The 19964-nt window shown below is 34.9% G+C and overlaps 1 protein-coding gene across 1 annotated transcript in view; it reads left to right on the top strand.

Moving 5' to 3' along the window:
• The window catches only part of EPHA3 (EPH receptor A3), a 357317-nt gene that overhangs the window by 227012 nt on the left and 110341 nt on the right, over positions 1 to 19964 (top strand). The window contains exons 4-5 of the mRNA XM_007986149.3: positions 4422 to 4577; positions 5269 to 5604. Coding sequence (XP_007984340.1) covers positions 4422 to 4577; positions 5269 to 5604 — 492 coding nt within the window. The remainder of the gene's footprint in view (positions 1 to 4421; positions 4578 to 5268; positions 5605 to 19964) is intronic.

A 19964-nucleotide genomic window follows, 5' to 3' on the forward strand; every position in this document is an offset into this window, starting at 1 on the left:
GACAGGTAATTGAGCACAAGTTGATTTATAGCAAGGGAGAGAGATTACTTATTGATGAGATAAATTTAAAAATAGGCTTGTTATAGAAAAATACATTTATGGAGATTGTTTCTTTATAAAATAATAATTTTATGCATTCTCCAGTCATATTCTCAAATCCGTTGCACAGTTTTGGTGGAGAATTGAGAAACTACTTGAACAAGAAATGGAAAATTTACTTATATGCCTCCGAAATACAGCGTGTCATGTTGTCCTATTCATGAAATTGAAAAATCCCTGCTGTCTTTCCAACTAAAAGGACACTTACTCATCTGCCCATACCAATGTTAGACATCAAAGAGATAGCAAAATAGAGAAAGGCTAGGCGCAGTGGCCCAAGCCTGTAATCGCAGCACTTTGGGAAGCTCAAGGGGGAGAAACACTTAAGGCCGGGAGTTCAATACTAGCCTGGCTAATATAGTGAGACCTCATCTCTACAAAAAGTTTTAAAAATTAGCCAAGCATGGTAGCATGCACCTGTTGTCTCAGATACTTGGGAGGCTGAGGTGGGAGGATTGCTTAAGCCCAGGAGGTGAAGGCTGTAGCGAGCTGTTATCATGCCTCTGTACTCTAACCTGGACAGTAGGGTGAGAAGACCCTGGCTCGGGAAAAAAAAAAAAAAAAAAAAAAAAAAAAAAAGCCTAAATCGTAGAGAAAGACATGTACAAGAGAGCGTTAGCCTTTCTGAGATGTTTTCTCACTTGGAATAGATGACAAACTCTTGCATTTTTTCATTAAATAAATAAAAATTTAAATGACTATTTTTCAATTTCAAATCAACAGTTTAGAATTGGTAGAAAAATAATTTGTGTTTTAAGGAGGTAATTTGCTTTCAATGATTGGTTTTTATGAAATTAAAAGAAAAATACCTTCCCTGTTCAAACTATACCATTGAATTTCTTTGTTATCTTGGGCATGCTGTCCTTTCCATTGGTGCTTCAATTGTACAGTCTATAAAACACACAGACTGATACCTACACTGATAATTTCAATAGAACTGTGATTTAATTGAGATGGTATATATAAAAGTCCTACAGAAGAAGTAAGACATCTACAAAAATTAAAATGTTGTTATAGAATCTAGCATTTTACTCGTGCATATAGTTGGCATTAAATGACTATACATTTGTGGTTAAAGCCTATCAGCTAGTTATCAGGTGTCAGATGATGCAATGTCTGTCCCTAAACTCTGTGTCACTTAACTTTCTGGACTTCAGTGACCTCAGATGTAAAACATACATACTGGTCAATGTGATTTCTGAGGAGTTTTTAGTTTCATTAGGCTATTATTCTATATAATTAGTACATCTCAATTGAATTTTCTATTTATCTCTGTCACTCAGGGATGTCGTCTGCTACAAGTAAAAGAAACCTAGGCCACAGTGACTTAAACAAACAGGGTATTATCTTTCTGATATTATAAGAAATCTTGTGATTAGTGGTTCCTGGATCAAGTACAGAAAACACATCATGCTGATTTTCTTGGCCTTTCACTCATGATCACATGTAAGCTGCTGCAGTTCCAGCCGTAATGTCCATGATGAAGGCTGGAAGAACTTGGCTTCAGTTGCATTTGTACCATCTTGTTAGAAAACACAAAGGTATCACAAGTATTTTAATCAGACTTCTGTGTACATTTCTTTGCCCACCTTTTTGGCCATAACATTGGCCATTCATCCCTAGCCGCATTGGTCTAAGGAAGGTTTTGGATGGCTTCAACTCTGAGCAATATCAAGATTCTGCTGGCAAGAGGAAAGCAGAGTTTGGATATTGAGTACCAGTACTACTTGTCATATAATTCTATGTAACAGTTTGTCTTTTCATGTTGATTTATTTGTATATTGAATTATGCTTCATACACTTTCTATTGCAAGGCCCTTTGGGTATGGGCAGAATTAGGGACATTTTTGCCTTTTGGGGTATCAAACAGCCCAAACAAGAATAGATGTTTGACAAATATTGATTAAGCTGTATGTATATGTGCCTACCTATCTTTTACTGTTATTATCTCAGGGTTATTATCTAGTCATAATTGGATAAAGTCTAGTGACTAGTTTGAGAGGCATTCTTAACTTTTAGGTTTATTAACTGTAGCTACCTTCAAGATACTGTCAGTAATCCTGATAATTTGTGCAGTACCTAGGAAGTGATTATGTGACTGTCTTTTCAACTATCATATAGCATAGCCATCTATAATAGTAACAAAAAGTGACTGAGTGTTTACTGAATACCTGTATGCCAAATGTTGTAAAAACCATAAAAGTCACACACACACACACACACACACACACAAAACCACACAGACAAACTTATAGGCAAACAAAATAACAAAGTACTTCAGAGCTTAATCCTTTAAAGACTCAGCAATGCCCTCTTAGAATTTTAATGGCATTCAATGATGAGCTAAATAGAAAACACAATTTAAGTGCATAGTTTGTTTACAAACTTTATATCATTTCCCCCTGAGGCAATATGATATGAGATATGAGTGGAAGTTTTTAACCAGTGCTTAAGGACAATATTTAAAAAATTATAATCCTGGCCAGGCGTGGTGGCTCATACCTATAATCCCAAGACTTTGGGAGCCCGAGGCAGGTGAATCACGAGGTCAGGAGTTCGAGACCAGCCTGACCAATATGGAAACTCTGTCTCTACTAAAAATACAAAAATTAGCCAGGCATGGTGGCACATGCCTGTAATCCCAGCTACTCGGGAGGCTAAGGCAGGAGAATAGCTTGAACCCGGAAGGCGGAGATTGCAGTGAGCCGAGATTGTGCCACTGCACTCCAGCCTGGATGACAGAGACTCTGTCTCAAAAAAAAAAAGAAAAGAAAAGAAAAGAAAAAGAAAAATTATAATCATTAGGGCAGTAGAATTGACTATATGGCTACATGGAATGGATCTCAATGTGACACCAAAAGTTGTTCAATATATTGGAAATTGGTCCTAGATCAGACACTCTTAGTAGGAACTAGAAAACTGTAAGACTAGATTAATGATTGCTATCATTTTAAGTTATTTCAGTAGTTTATTTTGGCAGGGTATTTCCCTTGTCTTATTTTAAGAAACTTTCAGTAAGAAGATATTCTACAATGGATATATTGTTTCTTTTCAGAAACGTATTTAGTGATTATAAATATTGATTTGTCCACACGGGTTTTACTTTAATGCAAATAATCTTCTCTTCACAATATGAAGTTAGTGTAAGAAAATTCTAGAATGTAATGACCATCTGTAGGGCCTATTCTATATATAATTCTGTAAATCTTCAAGTCTATATAAGTTCTATAAATCATCAAGTCCAAATGTGGCACCGAAATTGAGCTTTAGAAGTTTTAGAAAGTATTGACTTCCAAGGATGATCTTGGATCTAAAATTTAGATCCGAACGTCCTTCTCAAATGAATGATTAGAGACTTCTTGTTGGAATTTTCACTATGATTTTAGTTCTCATTGTAATTATGAAAATGAATCAAAAGAAGTAATGCAGCATTTTGAATCTTCTGTCAGACAAAATGAAAATAATATAGTAGAGGCAGATTAGGCATATCTCTGTAAAACAGTAAATAGATGCTGAACACTAAATTATAAGCTGAAATCAGTGTTCAATAACCAGTTCAATAGGCTTACAAAAATCATTTTATGCAGAGATGTGGCCAGAAATTAAAAAGATAACACAGTTATTAAAAGAGCTCTCATCTAGTAACAGTTCATAAGTGTATTAGTTTAAATAGGAGCTGTATATCCCTCTGTATTTCAGATATAGACAAAGGAATACATTTAAATTTTTATTTTAGGCCATTGCCATAAGAGGTAAGGAAACATACTGTCAAGCCAGAAAAAAATATTGTAGCTCATGAAAGTTATTTATCAAAAATCTTAAAAATATACAGGAAGCCATGATCTCTTCTTTTAGTTGCTTACACTTTGTGGGACAAAGTTGTACCCACAGAGCAATTAGAAAACAAGTCAATGTTAGTATACTGCTTACTGCAGTGCAGATAGTATACGCATTGCATCATGTTTTAAAAAGGGAATTACTGCATGGTGACATGGTTTTGCTTTATTTTCTCCACAAATAGTCCAATGCCAAGTAAAGCTGTGAAAACATAAGCTGGAAATTTCATCATACACTAGTGCCAAAATAATCTAAATCTTGTGTGTGTGTGTGTGTGGTTTTTTTTTCCTTAACATTTGGTGCAAATTCAATCATATATGCAGAAAAACTACAGTAGGCCCTATCATTTGCTTCTGTAAATTCTTGGAGGAAAAAACTTGATTTTTATTTATAATAAATTCATATTCGAACTTACTTAAATCTGTTTTACATATTTTCAAAAAAAATTATCACAGACTTTTAAAAGAGAGTCGTTTTGTTTGTAGCTTGCCGACCAGGTTTCTACAAGGCGTTGGATGGTAATATGAAGTGTGCTAAGTGCCCACCTCACAGTTCTACTCAGGAAGATGGTTCAATGAACTGCAGGTGTGAGAATAATTACTTCCGGGCAGACAAAGACCCTCCATCCATGGCTTGTACCCGTGAGTAGTTTTGCTGCAACCCATGCCTCCATGTTTGTTTTGTTTGTTTCATTTTCTTCTTGTTACTGTGCTGTTTGTTTTTGTTTTAAAGCATTTGGCCCATTTCCTTCTGTTGCCCGTGTGCAAATTGAAAGCTTTCTCTGCTTCACTCTCCATGCTTGGCTCACCACAAATGCAACATTTATCATACAAAATGAATTATATTTTAAAGCACTTCCTGCAACACAACCCCCAGAAAGAGAGAACATTTTCTGTGTCTTGTTTAGATCCTGCATTACATATGACAGGATAGGGGAGGTTATAGACAGGGATTTATGTTTTTACATTTCTATTCCCTCTTGCTGTATGTTGGTCATAGGTCATAGGGAAAAAGGACTAAGATTTATAAAACTAATACTAAAGTTTTCGTAACTATTCACAAGGGTTTTGAACATAGTGGTGAGTTATTTTGTTAGACTTTGTAAATGTATCCTTACCCTTGAGTCAAAACTCCCCTATTCGCAGCTTGGGGAAGACCGTGTTCTTGAATCCATGTGTCTATAATCTCATGGATCCTCTAAGGATGAACTGAAAGTTGATAATAAAGAAAGGATAGTTATTTACCTCTTTCAGTTCCATTGTAAATTATCTATTTCCCTTGTAGTAGAAAACAGAATTGAGGCTCATTAATCTTTGTTGAACTACTTTGCAGGACCTCCATCTTCACCAAGAAATGTTATCTCTAATATAAACGAGACCTCAGTTATCCTGGACTGGAGTTGGCCCCTGGACACAGGAGGCCGGAAAGATGTTACCTTCAACATCATATGTAAAAAATGTGGGTGGAATATAAAACAGTGTGAGCCATGCAGCCCAAATGTCCGCTTCCTCCCTCGACAGTTTGGACTCACCAACACCACGGTGACAGTGACAGACCTCCTGGCACATACTAACTACACCTTTGAGATTGATGCCATTAATGGGGTGTCAGAGCTGAGCTCCCCACCAAGACAGTTTGCTGCGGTCAGCATCACAACTAATCAGGCTGGTGAGTAAATACTGGATGTTTCTTACTCCTATCATATCATGTTCGAGTAATGGTTTTGACAGAGAGTGGAAAACTGGGTGGAAGGAAAAAAAGATTTGATAGAGCCCTAAGATTTTGCCTTCTAACACATTTAAACAGTTATGGCACATTAAATAATTTAATTCTTCAAGTGAGAATAAACCATATTTGTTAGGTGATTTTAAAACTTGTTTATACCCATTGTTTCACAATTTGAAATCCTTAAATATTTGAGGCTCTCAGATAGTAGTAGGGAGGCTCCTTAGGGGAAACATTTTTGTATTTCAGGGAACTTAGGCAATGAATCTTAGCTTAAAAAAAGTTATGCAGGATATGAAAAATTATAAATATCTTCAGCTTAGTTAAAATTAGATATTTTAGATATAATTATTTTGTTATTTTATACTTCTAAGAAGCTCTATGTGTTATAACTGATAGTTATAAATTTCTGCTTAGTTAATAATAAGAAAATAACCGATTTTATTTAATATATACAGCTTTACATTAAAAAAATCAAAATGTTAAATTTAGAAAGAAGCATTGTAAAAAGAACTCTTGTTAAAGAACAGTTAGAATCATTAATTTAAATAATTTCCTGAAATGAATTGATAGGTGATTTCATCAACTGTATTTTCCACTGACAATCTTTTCCCAATTAAACAAAAAATCCTACATCTGAAGGTTGTAGGCAAAGGCTCCTTAATATGAAATGGAAAAATTAAACAAGCGTACAAACACCTCATCTTTCTTTATCTTACATCCACGATTTGTCTCTCTCTCCCTTTTTTTACTGTTAGTAAATCATTTCTTTTTAATCAACCTTTTAATTCTCTATGTACATTACTTAAGGATTTTACTTGTGGGATTTTAATTGTGAATCTCTCGAAGATATAGATGGATTATATGTTACATAGAAATAATGCCCCTTTGAGATATAACAATCATTTTTCAATATCAACAACTGATAAATGAATAATAAACAATTTTCTTTTGTAATAAAAATGTCTTATACAAAGTTAAACTGGTAGGTATTTGTTGTGCTTAATTATTGCTACAAAGTGTCATCATTAGGTATACATTCCAAGAAGCTCAATTCAGAGATATTATTGTTTTATTTTTACACACCAAAAAAACAAACATTGGAGCCAAAGGGAGAGGGAAGAGACAGACAAGATGCCACTCTGATTCTTCAGAGAACTACAGATTCTCCAGTCCCCTCCCAGGTGGGGTCACCTCTGAGCTGGTTGTCAAGATTGAGTATAAACTCAGCTTCTGCTCTTCATTTGGCTTACATTATGGAAATCCCTCTGGTCCCTGGTGGGAATCACCCTTTGCTCTGAGAATATACAAATGTGTCCTGGATGCTCTAGGCAAAAGGAAACCAGAAATGACTAAATTATCTTATCAACTAGGTCTTCTAGTAGCCAAATAATGAGCCAAAAAAACTCAGCACATTCCATTTCCATTACTTGACTTACTCAGAAAGTTTAGTTCAACTAGCAAAGACACACAATAAGTGTCATCTACAAAAGCAAGTATGCATCAGTATGACTCTGCTGGTTGTTAACATTTTCATCTGTTTACCTACTGGTTAAATGTAGTTGTATCTATTCCTGCAGGTTATTATACAAATGCATCTCTACTGGTTAATTTCTCAAATACACTGAGTAGCCCCCTAAGCTCAGTATATCAGCTGCATCTCCATTATCCCCATCATTCAGCAACCAAAGGGATAAATCCTTGCGTAAGAGGGGTATCCGGAGCCTTTGGCTAGCACCCATCTTTCTTGAGGGACCCCTGTCTTCCCCATGCCAGTGGATAGATATTTTAAATACAAGCCATGGCAGAGTCCATCCATGTTCAAATATGTATCTTTCTGATTCTAAATTTCTCTTTCATTTCCACTTTGCTTCAGGTCTCATGTATTGGTGAAAATCTTATATTTTTATATTCCTCATGATGATAAGTAAACTTAATTTGTGGAAAATACATGAATTTTAAATGAAGTGCCCTGAATCATTACTTTAATCTTGCTCACTGAATCTTTAATTTCTCCCATTTGAAGCTAGATCCCAGACCAACCAGCATATGCTTTGCTTTGCTTCAGTTAATGATATTTATACTTTGTAACTAATGATATTTAAAAGTTTGTAACATAGGTTTATTTAACTATCTTCTATGGGGAAAAAATGAGTACTACAATACTGTTGCTATATATTGCATGATTATGGCTTCTCATCTTCAGCGAACCCAGGAATTCTTAACAAACTGTAATCATGTGGCAAATGGCTTTCCGGAGCCCTATATTTCAAGCTGATTTACTACCTTGTTTAAAATCATAGCATCAATCTGTGTTATAATTATCTCTTAAGTCAAACAGAATTGTATAAAAACAAGCAAGAGCTCTTTATTTCCTATCTTATCATTCCCCCTGGCTTTCTGACAATGCATTTATCAGGAAACTAATAGTTCCAAATATATGCAGTGAATGAATCTAGGTAAATTGGCAACCAAGACCAGGCCAAGACATTAAAAAATAAATGAGGTTGATACTTTGGCACTCCCAGTTACAAATCACTGTTTATGACAGATTCAGTAAGGGCGATATAAGTTACTTACCCTAGTCTCTTTCCCTTTAAAAAAAAAAAAAAATCACAAATGTGTTTATAATATGCACCACCAGGCATTTTATATATTTATTTCAGGATGTCTGTATCATTTTCTGTGCCTGGGGAGGTACAGGTCTTTGTTCTATCTTCGAATCTCCAGAGTAAGATATATAAGCATGATTAGAAGCAATGCCTTTTCTAAAGGGAGTGTTTCTTTGTTTTGCTTTATTTTTGTTCTTGTGAAGGTTAATGGACTGGTAGCCTTGAAAAATGAGCTCCCTACCACTGGAAGGGTATGGCTGTGACAGATATGATGCCACGGTGTTTAAAATCCTCCCAGACTCTCTATACTTGACGTAGATATAAAGCGGAAGCATGAATGTGTCCTTTTTAATTTAGTTTGTGAGATCGAGTTTGTTGATTCTTCTCTTGATTACGCTGTAAAAGCCTTGTGATGATCAAATGATAAGGCACCTTCTAAATTGTAGAAGATTATGTTGTAAATTCGGGTATTAGTTCTCAGCTCTCAATACCTTCACAAAGTATGTCAGTGAGATAAGGTAGGCCTCCATATAAAGATTGTATCTGTGAGTCCATAAGTCAAACAAGTAAAGAAAGAATTGCAGATTACAAAACAAAAATCTTCAAAGTTATAACATGACATAAATTGCTACCTTTTGTTTTCTTTCATGGAATGAGTATATTAATCTTTTTTCTCCTGGACAAAAACAATCATTCCACTAGTGGAATATGTATATCTGTTCATTCTTAACTGCCATTATAGAATCTGCCCTTTTCCACTATCCTATAGCATATAATGATCTCAGACTAGAATAAGAAGCACTAATAGAAAATTTATGTGGCCTTGGGGTTTTGAGGTCCACCTCTACTCTTATTTTACTACTTGGATCCTGAGAAGCTTTTTCAACATTTCATCAAGACCGCAAACTTCTGATTAAATTGACATTTTCTTTCTTTTCCAGCTTACCCTATTGGAATTCAGCATGTGTATATACAATTTCTATCATAAAATTGGATTTGTTCACATGTGTGAAAATATCACAATAGTGTACATTATGCTTATATACCTTAACACAGATTTCTCCTAGATTAATAATTTATTCTAAGTGCTTTATAATTCCCACTCCCATCTCTCTCTCTATGTAAATGTTACTTATTTCTGAACCACTTACAGATATTATGCCCCTTTCCTCCTGAACACTTCAGTGACAATTTCTTAACAACAATAATGCTTTTACATAGTCTCAATATACTTGTTAAAATCAAGACATCAGCATTGTTCTGTACTATAATCTCATCTGAAGATACTAGTCAACTTCTGTTCATTGTTTTCCTCATATCCCAGTGGCAAAAAAAAATTGATGTTCTGTTTACCTCCAGTTCCTATTTATAATAATATAGTAGCATATACTGATATAATATAGTTCCCATCCATAACAATAAGTAAGTAATTTTCTGTAAATTCAAGGCAGATGCAAAAAAAAAAAAAAAAAAAAAAAAAAAAAAAGAATGGAGAAGGAAGAAGACCAACACTTATTGACAGGACTTCCCAGGTGCTGGATATGACACAGGGAATTTCAGAGTTGCCATTCCATTCAAAAATTATCAGCAAATTATGATTGTTTTAAACAGAACATGACTTCATTTTATGTAGATTTTCAATTGAAGGTGCACTAATTTGTGTAAAGGGAGAAATCTTTGAAACTGTTAGATATAATGAAGGAATTCCTATCCTCTGCTTTAGACAGAATGACCTCTGTTATCTACTTAATTTGATGATCAAAGACAACCTGCTTCTTATCCTCTTAGATAAACCCTTTCCTTTCTTCTGGCTGAAAATTGCCATCCATCACATGAAGGGATTAAACTAGAAATCCAATAATTATTTTTATTTTTAATTTATTTTTTGGCATTCTGGGACTACAATTCAAAACGTTGTCTAGTATAATTTTAATCAATTAATTAGTTTTGACCTTTAAGACCACCTATGCACTCACTTACTATCAAAAACGTTTAGAGGTTTTCTCAGTCATGGTTTTATGGCCTTTTATTTCACAGAATAAAGCAATAGTATCCATTGGTTAAAGAAAGTAGATATATTTAATAAATGTTAAATAAAAAATACATACTTTAAAAAATGAACCCTAAAATATTAGAGCCCTTTGACTAAATTTAGAATCCACGCTAGACCAGGTGCGGTGGCTCATGTCTGTAATTCCAGCACTTTGGGAGGCCAAGGCAGGCAGATCACTTGAGGTCAGGGAGTCAAGACCAGCCTGGTCAACATGCTGAAACCCTGTCTCTACAAAAATTAGCCAGGCATGATGCCAGGTGCCTGTAATTCCAGCTACTCGGGAGACTGAGGTGGGAGAATTGCTTGAACCCAGGAGGCGGAGGTTGTAGTGAGCTGAGATCACGCCATTGCACTCCAGCCTGGGCAAGAGAGGGAGAGTCTGTCTCAAAAGAGAAGGGGAAGGGGAAGGGGAAGGGGAAGGGAAAGGGAAAGGGGAGAGGAGAGGAGAAGAAGGAAAGAAAGAAAGAATCCACTGTATTTATTTTGCATTTGATAAAGTAAATATTTCTAAGTTTTCTGTAGGTTTCATTCTGGAATATGTTTCCTCTAGCCACGTTATTTTTCTTTTAGGACTTAGTGTATGTGGATATGACAAAGAAATAACTCATGTTAAAGACATCAGTCAGGCTTCAGCATTTCTGCAGAAGCAAACATTTTAAAATAAAGGTAGAATAAGTGCTTAACTGAATCTGCCATTAAACTATGGCCACCTATGGTATACTCCCTATAGAACTGTATGTTGCCATGTAATTATACTCCTTGGAAATGAATTAAACACCAGAACACCAGAAGGATCTACATGAATTCTTTCAGAACACGAAGGCTGACATTTTTCAGCACCAGTGTAGTGAATCAGAAACTTTAAACATAATGAAAATCACCTAACAAAATAGTGAACATCATACGACTTTAGTAATGTTCTATGATGCATCCTTCTCTTTGTTTCATTGTATGATTAATGAAACCTAAAAAGTGAAGTCTTAACATTTTGTTTATTTCAACAAGCAAATGAGGTCTGAATTTGGCCCTGAGATTATAAGTGGTTATATACATTATGATTTCACAGTACATCAATTTAGCTTCTTCCTGTTTTGAAATCGAGGCAGATACCTGTGCATGTGGGAATATCACTCTGCAGTGACGTGTCATAGTGTGGCCGAAGCCTTCCACGTCATTTACCACATTAATGATGACTTTCAGTCATCACACCCTGGTATGGAGGCACAGTACATATCTGTAGAGTGAGCAATTAGCTGTACAAAAACAAAGACCATATATTGTCCTGACAGTTATTCAAAACCCTTATATGAGCTTAGAGGCCATAACAAAATGGAACATGAGCTAAGGAAGGCAGTTGGAGAGCTTCATGAATCTAAACTGAATTTTCATCCCGTCTTCATTTCTGATGTTATATATGACTCGAATTAATGGAGAAGACATGTACCTGGAAGGGTTTGATTACACCCATCATTCAAGAGTTCTCACTGGAAAAAGAATATTAATAACCAGTTAGAAGAGTAAATATAGTGTTAACTAAAGCACATGGAAATTAAGAAAGAATTAGCCTTTTGATGCTAACTCGTTGTATGTTAACTATATTCCCCCAAGAGCAAAAAATATTTAATTCACAGAAAGTTTTCTCATCCTCATTTTCCAAGGAGAACATTTTAAATCTCAAATCACAATAAAATCGTATTTTATACTTTAAACGTGTTCTACCTCCCTAAAGTTAACTGAAATATAGCCCTTAGGATATACTAACGTTGCATGTGAGTAAATGAGAAATTTAATAAATGCAAGTATTTAGAAAGAAAAAAAAGTGTTGTTTCCAAAAGCAGATATATTACTACCACTGGCAAAACTCTTTCATAATAAATTCTTAATTATATTTCAGTATCTCCCAAAGTATTAGCTCAGTGTTAATAACCATTATGTAGCCCAGTATTCTGACTTTACAATCCTATCACTATAGTACCAGTGTTCAGATAGAAAAACAAACATACATCCCTTTCTTAAGTGACTTTATAGATATCGGTGAGGAAATTATTGCAATAAGTATCCAAATTACAAAGACTGTGACTATGAGGTGTGGCACCCCCATAAGCAGGGGCCCTGACATTCGATACCGTTTGCACCAAGTAAAAGAATGCAAAGGCCAAAAAGGTGAGAAGTTCATATTTTCTTCTCCTTTATTATTATTATTATTATTATTATTAATTACTGACTTAACTCCTCTTGACATGATTAGCACTGCACTCAAGTCCTTTATGTAATTATCTTATTCAATCCTACAACAATTTTATATGGCTATAAGTGAATAAGTGTCTTGTCCATGACCACACAACTCTAGAGCCCCTCTCTATATATTCTTTCTATGGGTTGCAAAGGAGAGGCTTTGCACAAAATCTAAGTAAGGTTGAAGAAAGAAATATATAAAGATGGTTATTATATTATAGCAAAATCTTGAATGCCTGGTACACAGGTGGTGTGATTTCTTCTTTGAAATCAAAATTTCACATGATGGTATTTACTATTAATCAATGCTAATTTAAAAGCACTTATCTTGACAATTCATCATCCAGAAATAACCTCTTACTCCTTTACATTTCCATTTCAATTGGAAAAAAATAATTATAACAAACTAACAGAAAAAAGAATCTGTCTCTGGTCACAAGTTTTTCCTAAGAAATAGCTTTAAAGGCAAGGCCATGTGCCTGAGTACGAAGAGGTCTGGAATGAGTGTCAAAAGAGATAAATATTCATCTATGATCCCTCTCTGATTGGGCCTCAGAGTAGGTCAGAGCTATCCCTTTATCCTTCTGTGAAATTTAACATTTGGACTAGACCATTTCTAAGTTTCCTTCCAGTTATATATTCTAGGAAACTAAGTTAATGCACATTGTATCATGTGCTTATGAAAAAATAATCCACTGTTTATTTATAATGAAGCAAATATGCCTTGGAAAAAAAGGGTATTTGAAAAACAAAGTGGGCAGGGCACGGTGGCTCACGCCTGTAATCTCAGAACTTTGGGAGGCCCAGGCGGGAGGATCACGAGGTCAGGAGATCGAGACCATCCTGGCTAACACGTTGAAATCCCGTCTCTACTAAAAATACAAAAAATTAGCTGTGCAAGGTGGTGGCGCCTGTGGTCCCAGCTACTCGGGAGGCTGAGGCAGGAGAATGGCGGGAACCCGGGAGGCGGAGCTTGCAGTGAGCAGAGATCGTGCCACTGACTCCAGCCTGGGCGACAGAGCGAGACTCCGTCTCAAAAAAAAGAAAAAGAAAAAGAAAAAAAGAAAAACAAAGTGGAACAGGACAGTAGCAAAAGCCCAGTTGTAAATTCAGGTACTGTCACTTAATAACGAAGTGACTATTTTTTGTATTTTTAAATGTGGTTTATTTATGCATTCATTCCCAATTTTGTTTAGAAATCAATTTAAGGGAACTACTGGACTAAACTTACTGGCATCTTTGTATCATTTTTGATTGCTGGTACAATAGGTCCTACACATAGATTGTTGCGAGGATTAAATAAAATGAGAGACCATTTGTGACTGGGAAAGTGCTTGAATAAGTTGTGCCTTGTCTCCATAGACAAGATAGAGAGTCAGAATAATACACTTTACTAAGGCCCAGGTTGTGACAAGAGGAAAAGATTTTACAACCACTTAGGAAATGCTCACTTTTTAATTTTTAATCACTAGAAGGTTAGTTGTTGGCTTTTTCTACAAGTTTGCTTTAATAGATTTACTGTAATTCCAAGATGAGAATGTCAGATGACCCCAAAATTAATTGTGCATACCACAAATATTTTAAAGAAAGAAAATCGTTGCATCTTTACTTTCATTTGTTTAGTTTATCATGCTATTTGAATATATTTTGTGGGCAAAGTTTGTCTTTGTCCATCGAATGAGGGCAATTGGGTATATATCCTCTAAAATGAAGTACATGTTATGGATATTTACGCAGATTTTCAACATATCAAAAAATAACATTCTCTATTTCTATGTCACTTAGTAAAGCTTGTTTTATTTCTCTTCTGTTGAAATGATTTCAAAAGGTTTTTCAAAGTTGATATCTGGGATACATTGCCTACTGTTGCATTAAATCCCAGTTAAAATAAAACAACTAGGCTAAGAACATAGCATACTTTTCTCTTGATTTGAACTGATATAGTAAAAAACTTTAGTTTAATTTGACATTTTTATATCTGAAAAGTTTGAAAAAAATCCCATCCGTCTTCTCTGAGGTATGTTTCCATTCTAAGCTGCTTTTACAAATTCTTATTATTGCAGACGTAAGTTAGATGTCCTTATTAAAATCCTAATATAAAACTGCTAGATAAAGAACTAGGTTTTACAACTATTCATATGTGTATGTGTTTGTATTTTTATATTCATGTGCATGTGTATACATGTACATGTATAAATTAAGAATATAAAGAGCTAGAAAGAATAAAATTCTAGAAAGTATATGAAGTCTAACAGATATGAAAGAAGGAAGACCTTTTTACTAAAATATTTGAACAGGATAGTCTTTTTCTTCACCATCTCATCTGTTAAGTAACGATTATAGCTACATTGAGATATTGTGAACTCAAGAAAAAAAGCGTATGTAAGTACGTTGTGTGGTGCTGGCTGCTTATTAAGTGATCAATACTTGGTAGTTAATATTTTTGATAAACATTTGGAACATTTAGCAGTAAATGCGTTCTAAAAAAGAAAAAAAAAAAAACCATTTAGGTAACTCCAGGTTTTCTTTGACAATAAATAACACACTCAATTAATTGGCTTTTTCTGTTCCCTGAGAATTGACTAAGCCCTTAGTATGAGCCAGTTACTATACTGGATCTACTGGGATAAAATGATGATTAAGATGTGGTCACTACTTTAAGGAGTTCTCAGTTTAGGACATCTTAAAAGGTTTCATGAACACAGCATGAAATTGATTGGTTTGGCCAAGAAAAGACAGGCAAAGCCAGCTGCCAAGAGAATTCAAATAGCATCAACAGCTTAATGAAGCCCCCCAATGAAACAGATTGGTCTTGAATTCACAGATTATATGAAATTATGTGTAATCGCTTTATCTTCTTTTTTCATTACTAAAGCAAAGGAAGAAAAGAAAAACCTACCTATTACACATGATGCTAGAAAACTCACAAACTGTCCCAAAGTTTTTCACTAAAGAGAAGGAAAGTAAATGAAATGCTTTAAGTTATGTACAAATTCGATGATAATTGAATGCACACTTTAATGGTCTCTCAATTGCATGTATCTGGTTTATAAAAACACATAGAATATGTGAACTTATAATAATGGGATAAGAACAAATGTTTAAAGTTTTGCAGTAAAACTCTCCATGTTAGTTTGACTTATTTGTCTATCTGTTCATTTACTTACCTATTTGTTTAAGCTTATTGTTATTAGTTTGGAATTAAATACTCTAGTTAAGTAGACAGTTGCCACATAAAGTACATGAAACTAGAATGCTTTAAAATGTAATCAACAGGAATTAGTATGAAAGTAGCTCCTCATTTCAGATAAAGAAAATGTCAGAAGTTTAGAAATCATCAGAATAATCATTGTAATTATGAATTATAACTGTTTTGAAGATACATGGCCATAATTTGGCACTGATAACATAATAGTAAGTCAGGTTTTACTAGTTTGCTAATATTTGTTAAGACATACACATTTACAGACATTGCCTATTTGTGAAAGTTAAAAGATATTGCTTTCTCTGTATGAAAAGTAAAAGTGATTAAAGTGAGTTTCAAAAAAGATATAAAGGAAAAATCCACTATTTTATCTATGTTAATCTACATGCACACTTTGTTGAGAAGTAAGAATTTAGCTGTCTTCTTGGGTAGTACTCATGGAGATTTTATAATTTATGTACATTTCACATGTAATACTAGTATTTACACACTATTTACTGTAATTTTTAACACTGTATGATGTTTTTTAAATTGTGATACATTTTCAGATAATATATATTCCTCTTCTGTCAGTAGCCATTTCTTCTTTAGATGAACTGGCAAGCATTATATATATATATTGTGTGTGTGTGTATATATGTGTGTATATATATGTGTGTGTGCATGCATATCTTTGGATTGTTGCAGTAGCCTAAGGGAATTGTTGCTCTCATTCAAAATCAGAATATTCATTATTTAAACTAACAACCAACACTGTACTGTACTGTACTGGGCATTTTCAAGGTATCATTTAAGCCTTAAATCAACCCTGTAATGGAGACATTATTACCCTTATTTTTAGAAGAAACTTTTCAAGTGTTTGCTAGTCCTATTTATCTAACTCAAGTTGCTAAGGACAGTTTGAGCCTAGATCTTTCCAGTGCACCAACAATTTCTAAATTTCGGTAAACAACTTACTGCTTTTAGGAATTTTGCTTCATCCATATGCCACTAGGACTCCTGTAACATAATGTGCTAAATCAAGCTTCTCTTTTTTTGTTTTGTTTTGTTTTGTTTTGCTCTGAAATGTGAAAACAGTTTTCTCCTATAAATAGAAAACCAATATTACTTGCCAAAAATTTATGGCTAATTGGATAATAAATGCTTGTCCACATAACACCGAAAATTATTTCACCAACCACTATGGGTGAATGTGGAGCACTGTGAGTAATAGACTGATTCCTATCAATACTACCTCACTGGCAATTGCTTATAAGGATCACTAACCCACAGGCCATGCCATTTCAGGTAATTGCAACTCTACGCTTTTAGTTATTCCAGTCAAAGCTGTTGGAGCCAGTTGGCTCTTCTCTTTCTCTCAAACTGTATATCTACATCAGCATAGTCTATAAAACATGCCTTCAAAATATCACAAGAATCTCACTACTTCTTACAGATCCAGTGTGACCGCCCTGGTAACATCATCTTGCCCAGATTATCGAAAATGCTCCCAACTGCGTTTCTTTTTTCACCCTTGCCTTGAGAACACATGGACACAGAGAGAGGAACATCAAAAACAAGCATCTTATAACTATACTCATGCTTATTCTTATTATTTATTTTATTGAGTAAATTAACAATGTTTGCAGTTTTTATATTATTTTATAACTAATCAGATTTCCTGTGTAATTTCAAATATTTAATTCATTTCTCATGTATTATTTCAAAGGTGACTGGCATTACTTTTTATTTGACCAGTGAAAAAAATTGTAACCAATCACTTCTCCTATGAACAGATAGGTTTATTTAAAAAGTGGCTCAGGCAGGAATTGCTAGTGACCATGTGCCCTTAAATGCTAACTCACAATTATGGCAACTTACTGAGTCAATGGTTTGGGCACTTGACAAGTCTTTCTTCTGTTAACATCTTACATATAAAATATTCATTTTCAGAATCTTACCTAGGGTGCACATATGGTTTTTCAACTCAAAAGACTACAGTAAAACGATGGGAAAGAAGATGCCATTAGTGTTGCCCAAGGCACAGACAAGGCCTTTGGCTTTCTTTGGAAAGAAAGACCTATGAATTGCTGATCTATACTTTTTGTTAAGATCCATTTTTAAAGGGTGTCATGTGTAGCCTAAGATATAGCTTGAAAGTTGATATGAGTGGTGCTTTGTGACAGACCCACAGATGTTCAGTACATGATATATTTATTTTTTACCCCAGTGGCCCTTATAAAAAGGGCTAGAAAATCAGCTTATAACAAGCCAACTAATGACATGATATAGAGAGGCCTCTGGTTCAGTGACTGTTAGTACAGCTGTGTCCCATTACATATTAGATACCTAGAACATACTTGCATTCTGAATGGCATTTATCTTTTGAATTTCAAACATTCCTACCATAAATAAGGATTTTATGCTTTTCACAAATGTTTCACAGTTTAGTCTAGGGAATACTGAAAGGTTGCTTTTACTTAATGAAATTTACCCTTTAAAGTTTCCTGGAACTAAGACGAGCATTTTCTGAGCACTCACCTCAACAGACCTGCCTCACTCTCCTCTATGCCCATTCTCTGCTATCCCCTTAGCCTGGAGAGGTGATAATAACTTCAGTTTCACAAAACCAACAGTGTGGGGACCACATGAGAGCTGGTTTTTGATCATGGTTTAATAATTCCCTCTTTGTTACTTCTCCCTAATAAGAGGTGTCTAAGTCTAACATAGAATTGCTACACTGGTGCTGTGGGAAAAGCAATATTTTTATGTGTATTTTGTTTGCAAAATGCACACTATGTCTAAAAGGTATTTTAAGTGAAAATATGAAAGGGTGACAACCCCCTCAGAGTCCTGACTATAGTTTGAAGGTACTGAAAACTCATGCTTCTAAAGTAGAATAGTATGACACCTTAAGAAAGGTTATGTGAGATGACCTCACTTCTGAAATAATGACCACAATTGTTTCTTTTTAAATAAGTGTGATGGTCCATCTCATCTTCTTCAAGTGCAAGTAGCTGCTATTAATCAAGAAGATGTTCGTTTCTTTTTGGGATAAACATATCTCCTATCTTGAGGAATGAACTATGAAAAGAAGGAAAGTCATTACTTGTGTTTCAGGCAGGAACTCAGTCATTTTCCTTTTGTCCTTCAAATAATTGTTGAAATGGTGGGAGATTAGCCTAGATAGTGACTGCTGCAGTAACAACTGCTGCCTAGAAGTGAGCTTTATTCCACCTCCATGTAAAGAAAGCAGCTGTCTTTCTATTGCAGTTGGTGCTAGGCAGCTGCTTTTACTTTCTATATTTCTTTGTAGAGCCCTTCATCTTAAATACAGTCACCTGCACACGGCCTACACTTTTTTTAGTCACAAAGGTTACAACAAGAAAGCTTCGTATGACTCCTGTAGTGAGCAATGCAGAAAGTAATATGGAAAGACAGTCCTTGAGCATTGTATAAGGAGTGTACTGTGTGGATGTTGGGAGATGGGGCAAGGGAGAAGGTGTTTAACATGTGTGATTGGCTGTTTGTGAAAAGCACCAGATTGTCAGATGGCAGGATGTATACAACATGCGAGGAGTGGCAGGAAAGGCTCTAGTCATCAGTTCTTGTCCTGCACAAAAAAATTCATAGCACAATGAGAACCAAAGATATCCCCAATAAATGAAGTTTTCCTTCTTCCCAGTTAAAAGAAAATATTCTCATTGACCCAGGTTATATTTACTAACTCAAACTGAGATTGTAGTCTGGTGTATGTTTCAATCTCCTCTTTCCTCCTAGAGTTTTACTAAAGATTTATGCAAACCCAAACTGTGATAAGATTTGTAAGATGATTGACTGTGGCACTAAAGAAAATAACTCTTATCATTTCATCCTATATAAAGCTAGGTATCTGTCTACTCTCTTTTTAAACATAGGTTTTGGTTTCATGAATAGATTTGCAAAGTAATTTTTCAATTATATTAGTCCATATATTAATGAAGTTTCTACAGAGAAACAGAACCAATAGACTGTGTATCTATCTATTGAGAGAAAAATAGAGAGGGGGTGGGGGAAAGAAACGGAGAGAGAGAGACAGAGTGTGTGTGTGTGTGTGTGTGTGTTTAAGGACTAGGCTCATGTGATTGTGGAGGCTGTCAAATCCAAAATCTGAAGGGTAAGCTGATAGGCTGGAAACCTAGGGAACGGTTGATATTGCAGCTTGAGTCTGAAAGCGGTC

Source organism: Chlorocebus sabaeus, chromosome 22, assembly GCF_047675955.1.
Source record: "Chlorocebus sabaeus isolate Y175 chromosome 22, mChlSab1.0.hap1, whole genome shotgun sequence".
Lineage (NCBI taxonomy): Eukaryota > Metazoa > Chordata > Mammalia > Primates > Cercopithecidae > Chlorocebus > Chlorocebus sabaeus.